At 68.8% G+C, this 8,845-nt stretch overlaps 1 protein-coding gene across 1 annotated transcript; it reads right to left on the reverse strand.

The window, feature by feature from the left end:
- Positions 1-945: 945 nt before the first annotated feature.
- On the reverse strand, positions 946-1,764 carry TMEM250 (transmembrane protein 250). Its single transcript, XM_055143392.1, has one exon. It carries the CDS (start codon positions 1,674-1,676, stop codon positions 1,257-1,259), a length of 420 nt encoding a protein of 139 aa, XP_054999367.1. The 5' UTR covers positions 1,677-1,764; the 3' UTR covers positions 946-1,256.
- Positions 1,765-8,845: the final 7,081 nt, after the last annotated feature.

The raw sequence follows: 8,845 nt of genomic DNA on the forward strand, positions 1-8,845 counted from the left end.
CACGGAATGGCACTGCCTGGCCTTCCCTCGCTGCAGGGTGAGGACGGAAGGTCACGCCAGGCAAGTCTCTCGGCTTCCTCGGGTCCTCCCTCGAGGCTGGGGCCCGCTGCGACGCCCTCCTGCCCTGACACGGGACCCGTGCTGCCACACGCACTCAGGGCCACGAAGCCCAGGCCAGGCGCGAGCCGGTCACGCGGGTGCGCCCCGCCCGGTCCCTGCTCGGCCGGTGGTGGGGACGCGAGGGCGCGCCGTCTGGCCACCACGGGGTCGCAAGGGCGCACCGGCTGGCCACCACGGGGTCGCGAGGGCGCGCCGGCTGGCCACCACGGGGTCGCGAGGGCGCGCCGGCTGGCCACCGAGGGGACTTGAGGGCGCGCCAGCTGGCCATCGCGGTGACGGGGACTCAAGGGCGTGCTGGCTGGCCACCGAGGGGACTCGAGGGCGCGCCTGCTGGCCACCGCAGTGACAGGGACTCAAGGGCGTGCTGGCTGGCCACCGAGGGGACTCGAGGGCGCGCCGGCTGGCCATCGCGGTGACAGGGACTCGAGGGCGCGCCGGCTGGCCACCGAGGGGACTCGAGGGCGCGCCGGCTGGCCACCGAGGGGACTCGAGGGCGCGCCGGCTGGCCATCGCGGCGACGGGGACTCAAGGGCGTGCTGGCTGGCCACCGAGGGGACTCGAGGGCGCGCCGGCTGGCCACCGAGGGGACTCGAGGGCGCGCCGGCTGGCCACCGCGGTGACAGGGACTCAAGGGCGTGCTGGCTGGCCACCGAGGGGACTCGAGGGCGCGCCGGCTGGCCACCGCGGTGACAGGGACTCAAGGGCGTGCTGGCTGGCCACCGAGGGGACTCGAGGGCGCGCCGGCTGGCCACCGCGGGGGCGCGAGGGCGTGCGCACACCTGGCAAACGGGACCCGGCTGTCTGCGCGTGCAACAACGGCCCAGCCACAGTAAAAAAATAAGTTTAATGCGGGCGGCTCCTTCCCGGGACCCGAGAGGCACTCGCAGGGTCTGCCCCGCCGCCCGGGACATGCACCAGCTCTGAGCCAGGGGCGCGCCGAGAACCGGGACAGAGCGGGACTCAGCGCCCGGGGGTCGCCCCAGGACTCGGCGCTGCGTCTCCCCGGCGCGCTGCGGGCCCGCGGGGTCGCCTCCTGCCCGCCGCCCTCCCGGGGCGCTCCCCGAGACCCCCAGTCTCAGTCCCGGCGCCGCCTCCCCGCGCGCGCCCGGCCTGGCGGCTGGGGGGCTCCGCGCCCCTCACAGGTCCAGGAAGACCATGAAGCACCAGCCCAGGCCGCCGAGCAGCAGCACGGTGACGTGGATGGCGGACAGCAGCAGCTCGTTGAGGCGGCGGAAGTCCAGGCGGCGGCGGCCGAGCAGCAGCAGCAGCGCCGACAGCTTGAGCTGGAAGCGCAGCAGCGCGCGCACGCCCAGGTACTGCAGGCCCAGCAGCGCGGCCAGCGCGCCGCACAGCGCGGCGGTGAACAGGCTGCAGCTGAAGTAGAGCAGGAAGCGGATGAAGCCGTGCAGCCAGCGCGCGCGCGCGTACACGTCGAAGTTGTGGTACTTGGTGCGCGCGGGGCGCGAGGCGCGCGCGGGCCCGCAGGCGGCGTGCAGGCAGCTGGAGTGCGGCCCGTGGAAGGAGCGCACGCGGCGCGGGATGGGCAGCACGGGCATCGCGGCCGCGCCTCGCCGGGCCCCGGGACGCCGCCGCTCCCCGGGGCCCGCGGCCGGCCGCGCCCGGCGCTCCCGTCCCCCCGCGGCCGCCGTAGGCGCCGCCGCCGCCCCCGGCCCGGCGCGCGCGGGCGGAGCAGGCGCAGCGCGCGCCCGGCACTGCGCAGGCGCGGCCGCCCAGACGGCCCGGGCCGCCCCGCCCCTGCCCGCCGCCCGGCCCCTCTCCTCTGTCCCCGGTCGGCCCCGCTGCAGCCCGGCCCGCCCTTGCCCCCGGCCCCTGTCCTCAGCAGCCCCGCTGCAGCCCGGCTGGCCTTGCCCCCCTGTCCCCTGACTCCGTCCCTGTCCCCAGCCTGCCCCGCTGCAGCCGCCCCGGTCCCCGGCCCCTGTCCCCTGTCCCCAGCCAGCCCTGCTGCAGCCGCCCCGGCCCCTGGCCTTGTCCCCAGCCAGCCCCGCTGCAGCCGCCCCGGCCCCTGGCCCCTGTCCCCAGCCAGCCCCGCTGCAGCCGCCCCGGCCCCTGGCCCCTGTCCCCAGCCTGCCCCGCTGCAGCCGCCCCGGTCCCCGGCCCCTGTCCCCTGTCCCCAGCCAGCCCTGCTGCAGCCGCCCCGGCCCCTGGCCTTGTCCCCAGCCAGCCCCGCTGCAGCCGCCCCGGCCCCTGGCCCCTGTCCCCTGTCCCCTGCCAGCCCCGCTGCAGGCTGGCCCCTCTCGGCGTTCAGGCAGCAGCACCGGGCCAGGGAGGAAGCAGGCGGGTCAGCGCACAGGCCGGACCTTCCTGGCCCCGGGGCTCGCCGGAGCCGGCGTTCCCCAACCCTTGCCTCAGTCCGCGGTGTGGAGGGCCCTTGGTCTGCCCTGACGCCCGTCTCGTCCTGCCGTCCTGCCCGCCCAGGCCCTGCCCAGGCCTCTCCCTTCGCGCCCCCAAGGCTCTGCCAGGTGACCTGGCCGCCACAGGAGCCTCTGACCATGCTTCCCTGCCACGGCCCACAACATTCGGCTTTTCCCCAGCAGACGTGCCACAGAGGATGACCAGTGTCCTCAAGGCCAGCTCAGAGCAGGGTGGGGGGGCAGGGGGTCCAGCTTCCCCTGTGTGGGACCCCGGCTGTGGGCAGGGGCCTGGCGCCACCTGCTGGCACACATGAGCAATGTCCTGAAGTCCCGCTTGCTTGGGGAAGGGGGAGGGCAGGACACTAACAAAGTCCAACCCCTCCTCCGGTCCGCTGAGAACACGAGGCAGCGTCGGACCCCAGTCCCGTCCCATCCTTTCACTTCCTACAGTGTGGTCGGGGACCTGGTCACTCCGGGCCAAAGCAGGAGCACCCTGGGCAGTAGATGCAAGGGAGCTGGGCAGCCCCAACAGGGCTGCGTGGGGACTGACCCAGCCATGCTCCCGGCTCAGTGCTCGGGGCTAAGATTGACGCAGCGCCCGTAAACAGTAACCCTTAGAGGTGGCCACCCTGCAGGTCAGCGCTGTGATGGCCCAGCTGTCCCCAGCAGTCGGCCCCCGGTCAGTGCTGCCCTGAGGGGAGGGCGCCTCATGTGGGGCTGCCTGGGGCCATCGTGAGGCCGGGGGACACTCGCCAGCTCGCAAGCTCCAGAGCGTGGACCGGCCCGGCCCTGGCCTTGGAGGAGCCCGGGGCGTGGCCTGCCTCGATGGAACCTGGACACCAGAGGCCTGGGCTTGGGGTGGCCGAGTCAGAGGGTCGGAGCGGGCAGCAGTGGGGCAGAGCTGACCCAGCCTCCAGGCTGCCCCTGACCCCGTCCACCTGCTGGCCAGCATCCTGGCACACCGGCTCTGTGCCACAGAACCCGGGGTGTAACCGTGAGTGGGCCCGTGTCTCGGCGCCCTCAGGGGGCCCTAGGGTGGCCTTGGGGGTGCTGGTGACCGGACACAGGACCGTGAGGCCCCCGGCCTGATTCGGGCACGGAGGCTGGTGCTGGGAGGTGGCTGTGCGGGCACCCGCCACACGCCCCACGGTGGCTCCGGGGTAGGGGACCTGGCAGCCGCCTCTGGTTCTCCCTGTCTGGGGCCGCCTGGGGTCGGCAGGGGTGTGCCTCCGTCCCTTCTCCTCTGCGCTGGGCCTCCTGCGCCCCAGCCCAGCTCCTCCAAGTTGGAGCCATTATGGCCTGGTGCACGGTGTCAGCGAGCTCGGCTGTGTCTGTCTCGGGGCTCGGCTACCCCATCTCTGAGGGCTCGGTCCCGTCTCTGAGGGTTTAGTCCTCATCTCTGAGGGCTCGGTCCCATCTCTGAGGGCTCGGTCTCTGTCTCTGAGGGCTCGGTCCCTGTCTCTGAGGGTTTAGTCCCCGTCTCTGAGGGCTCGGTCCCATCTCTGAGGGCTCGGTCCCGTCTCTGAGGGCTCGGTCTCTGTCTCTGAGGGCTCGGTCCCTGTCTCTGAGGGTTCAGTCCCTGTCTCTGAGGGTTCAGTCTCTGTCTCTGAGGGTTTAGTCCCCATCTCTGAGGGCTCGGTCCCGTCTCTGAGGGCTCGGTCTCTGTCTCTGAGGGCTCGGTCCCTGTCTCTGAGGGTTCAGTCCCCGTCTCTGAGGGTTCAGTCTCTGTCTCTGAGGGTTTAGTCCCCATCTCTGAGGGCTCGGTCCCGTCTCTGAGGGCTCGGTCTCTGTCTCTGAGGGCTCGGTCCCTGTCTCTGAGGGTTCGGTCCCCGTCTCTGAGGGTTCAGTCTCTGTCTCTGAGGGTTTAGTCCCCATCTCTGAGGGCTCGGTCCCGTCTCTGAGGGCTCGGTCTCTGTCTCTGAGGGCTCGGTCCCTGTCTCTGAGGGTTCAGTCCCCGTCTCTAAGGGTTCAGTCTCTGTCTCTGAGGGTTTAGTCCCCATCTCTGAGGGCTCGGTCCCGTCTCTGAGGGCTCGGTCTCTGTCTCTGAGGGCTCGGTCCCTGTCTCTGAGGGTTCGGTCCCTGTCTCTGAGGGTTCAGTCTCTGTCTCTGAGGGTTTAGTCCCCATCTCTGAGGGCTCGGTCCCGTCTCTGAGGGCTCGGTCTCCATCTCTGAGGGCTCGGTCCCCGTCTCTGAGGGCTCAGTCTCCGTCTCTGAGGGCTCGGTCCCCGTCTCTGAGGGTTTAGTCCCCGTCTCTGAGGGTTTAGTCCCCGTCTCTGAGGGTTTAGTCCCCGTCTCTGAGGGCTCGGTCTCTGTCTCTGAGGGCTCGGTCCCATCTCTGAGGGCTCAGTCTCTGTCTTTGAGGGCTTGGTCCCCATCTCTGAGGGCTCGGCTCAGTCTCTGAAGGTTCAGTCCCTGTCTCTGAGGGCTCAGTCCCCGTCTCTGAGGGTTCGGTCTCTGTCTCTGAGGGCTTGGTCCCCATCTCTGAGGGCTCGGCTCAGTCTCTGTCTCTGAGGGTTTAGTCCCCATCTCTGAGGATTCAGCCCCTGTCTCTGAGGGCTCAGTCCCCGCCTCTGAGGGCTCGGTCCCGTGTCTCCTCTCTGAGAGCACAGTGCCCAGAGTTCTGTGAGGGGGGGGGCGGGTGCTGGCCCACAGCGCTGCACCAGGCCAGAGACATCCTTGGCCTGTGGGTCACCTGGTGCTGTCCTGGGCAGAGGGAGGGCACTGATGGGAAGCGGGTTGTGCCCAGCACAGGTCCAGTCTCTGCCGGGCACCTGCTGTGCCCCGGGCACTAGTGCAGGCTAGTGGGCACAGAGCCCGCACAGGCTGGGCTGGAGCAGGGGACAGCTCGGGGACCCTCTTGGACTCGGCTTGTGGGCGGCGCCCCAGCCCGTGGGGCCCGCAGGCCTGGGCTTCAGCGCTGCGTCCCTGGGGAGCCGGAGCCCTGGCCTCGCTGCCCTGGCTGGCCGGGCACGTCTCCTTGCCCAGAGACAGTGGGGCCCGTTGTCCCTGGGCGCAGGAGACAGGCACAGGCTCCTGTACGAGACGTGGTGCCGCCCAAGTGGTAACTGTGCTTCCTGGAGAACTCTTAGTGGGCTGTCTGCTTTGCGGGAGACTCACGGGCCGGAGGGGAAGGCTGGAGGCATCACCTCCGCAGACCTGTCACCTCGGCGACAGACAGACTCTGGGGTAGCCCCTGTTTCAGATAAATCACAGAGCTGCATCTTAAAAGAGGTTCATTCTGGGCATTAGTGCTTGATGCCCCCCCAGTCCAGACTCTCAAGTTAAATTATGCAGAGTCAAAAACAAACCTTAGACGACTTAATCAAACCTGCATAAAACTGTCAGGCCCAAATAAATTCTCTCAATTAACCCGCTTCAGATTGTGATGATCGCACTGGCTGATTTAATCAGCCGCACAGGCAGGGCTGAGGTGGGGAGCTGGCCCACCCGAGGGCGCCAGATGCAGGGCCCCCTTGGATCAGTGTTCACTCTGGCGGTCACAGGGACAGGACGCTGGACAGCCTGCGGGTGCTGCTGCGGTCTGGCCTGGAGCAGAGTGGGGACAGTTTCCCGGGCCCGAGTGTCCGCCTGGAGGTGGTTCTGAGGGGCACTGGGTCCACAGCACCCCAGGAGTGAGCTCACCGGGCCCCACCAAAGACGACCTGTTACCTCAGCCCACAGGAGAGAAGGGGTGCTGTCCCCTCCCCCGTCCCTCTCCTGCTGTGTCCACATGCACTTCTTCGGCCCCTTTCCTGACGGGGGTGCTGGGCTGTGGTGCCAGGGGTCACACGTGGACACATGGTGAGGGCCGAGTTGGACTCGAGGCTCACTCCTGGGATCTGTGTGGTGTGTGAGTGTCTGTGTGTGTGTGTCTCTGGGAGGAGCTCAGGGTGTGTGTGTCTCTGTGTCTCTGTGTCTGTGTGTGTCTGTGTGAGTCTGTCTCTGGGAGGGTCTCAGAGAGTGTGTCTCTGTCTGTGTGTGTCTCTGTGTCTGTGTGTGTCTGTGTGTGTCTCTGGAAGGTGCTCAGGGTCTGTGTCTGTGTGTCTGTGTGTCTGTGTGCGTGTGTCTCTGGGAGTGGGAGGTGCTCAGGGTGTGTGTGAGTCTCTGTGTGTCTCTGGGAGGTGCTCAGGATATGTGTGTGTGTGTGTGTGTGTGAATGATGCCCTGCGTTTCTTGCTGGAACTCGAGACCAGGTGCAGGCAGAGTGGAGGGCTGCATGTCCCTAGGTGGGGGTCTCTGTGTGTGGGGCTCGAGCTGGCTTCTGCTGCCCCACCCGGCCGGGGCCGTGCCCACCAGCTGCCCTTAACCTTGTCCCCGACCCTCCACCCTCTCAGAGCATCTCCCTGGGTCTGGCTCGGGGCTGCGGGTGACTCGGGCCAGGAGGCAGGGCCGGGGCCTGAGGACCTGAGGCACCGAGGGCCCCTCCACTGCAGCCGGAACTGTGTCGGAACTGGGGGGTCACCTCAGTAGGCAGAACTGGCCCGAGAGGCGGCCCTGGGTGGGGCAGATTGTCCCCTTGAACAGGCCAGTTACCCACCACGGGCACAGGCTCGTGACACCAACACCCCCGGGCCTGAAACTCAGACACCCCCAAACCTCTGACACCGCAGCACTGACACCAGGAGTCTGACTCCCCAGCATCCTTGTACCCAGGGCCCCCACCCTCTTTAGGAGGCCTGTGGCTGTCTGGGGCGCTCTGTGCCTCAGTTTCCCCTCACACCAGCTGGACATGGAGTAGGACCTGATGAAGGAGCTGTGGTGTCAGGGTGCCCGCTGTTTCCTGGGTACCTGCTGCCCCACTCCTACGTGACACGGAGCAGGGGCCCAGAGGGGCTTAGCCCCTGTAATCCTCCAGGCGCAGTGGGGGACATGGGAAGGAGGACTGTGGCCAGAAGGTCCCTCAGATCACATCCCCCAGATGCTGCTGTTATTCTGGATGTTGGCACCAGGGGGCGCCATTGTCCTTCACCTGGTGCCTTTGGCCGTCCTGGGCTGAGCAGGTTGGGTGGGGAGGGATGGAGCGACCTTCTGGCACAGCAGCTGGGCTCCAGCAGGGGTGCCCAAAACACAGACAAGGTTGGCCAGAGACAGAGACAGACGCAGAGACAGGGAGAGACAGAGAGACGCAGAGACAGAGAGAGACAGAGAGAGAGACAGCGAGCAAGAGCCACTCTGCGCCCAGGCCTGGGCTGCCCGGTGGGAGAAGGTCCAGGGTGGGCAGCTGAGGGGCGGCTGAGGAGGCAGCGTGAGACTGGGGTGAGTCCCCAGGTGTCCTGGTGGAGTTGGGGCTGGGCTGGCCCGGGCGACCTGGGGAGGTGCCGGCCGGGCAGCAGGTGCTCCTGTGGCCCCGAGGTGGGGGCACAGCCGGGCCCACCGCCAGCTCTGCGGTCTGTCAGGGTGTCCGGCACTGTGAGGGGCTCAGAGAGACCTGGGTGTGGGGGTGCGCCCCCCCCAGTGTGAAGTGCTGCCACCCGGTCAGGGGCGGGGCGGGGCTCGGCCTGCATGTCCAGGCTGCGGCCCTGGACACTGCTGGGGCCAGGCCCCTGCCCGGGGAGGGGGAGGGGGCTGGAGGGCCGCCCTCAGGCTGCCTGGGTGTCAGAAGGGCCGGCACGCACCTGTGCCCTCCTCTGCTCCCACGGGCCCGCAGCCCACCTGCTCCCACCCCTGGGTGCCCCTGTCTCCTGCACGCATGACGACACGCGGGCGACAGGCCCCACCCCCCGCCCTCGGTCTGCCCGCACAGCCCGAGCCCGCTGCTGCCAGCCTCCAGCCCTGGTTGGTCCCGGGGTCTGACCAGTGCGGTACCCGCTGTGTCCTGGTGTGGGTGGTGAGGAGCCGGCCCTCAGCGCCCAGCGCCCTCCCCCCACCCAGGCCGAGCTGGCCGTCGGTCCGCAGAACCTTCCGCGCCTTAATTAAAGCTCCGTTTAATTAAAATCCAGCTCTTCACTGACTTGCTGATTGATTCAATTTTCTGTGGCCAAACACCTCCGTTGCGGTGAGGCCGGCTGGCCGGGAGAGCAGCAGCAGTGGCCGCGGGCGCCCCCCCGCCCACCCGGCCCTGGACGCCCCGCCGTGCTCGAGCAGCGGTCAGCTCCAGGAGAGAGGGCTGCGGCCTGCAGCCAGGGCCCACGAGCTCTGTCTGGCTTTGTGCTGGGATGGACCGTCCATGGGCTCTTGGCTCACCCATGCAGGGCCCGCTCTGGTCACCCTCGAGAGTGCCCAGGGCGCAGCAGGGCCTCGAGGTCACCTTCACCCGAGGGGGCGGCCGGCTTTCGTCCCTCGCTTCTCTGAGCTGCTTGTCCTCCTGCCTCAGCCACCCGCCGCCAGAGGCTCCTCACTGGAAGTGGGCGGGG

This window comes from Sorex araneus, chromosome 1 (assembly GCF_027595985.1).
Source record: "Sorex araneus isolate mSorAra2 chromosome 1, mSorAra2.pri, whole genome shotgun sequence".
Taxonomy (NCBI): domain Eukaryota; kingdom Metazoa; phylum Chordata; class Mammalia; order Eulipotyphla; family Soricidae; genus Sorex; species Sorex araneus.

Bases quoted from the DNA above. Each gene is read 5' to 3' on its own strand.
- TMEM250 (XM_055143392.1), bottom strand. From the start codon at position 1,676: ATGCCCGTGCTGCCCATCCCGCGCCGCGTGCGCTCCTTCCACGGGCCG.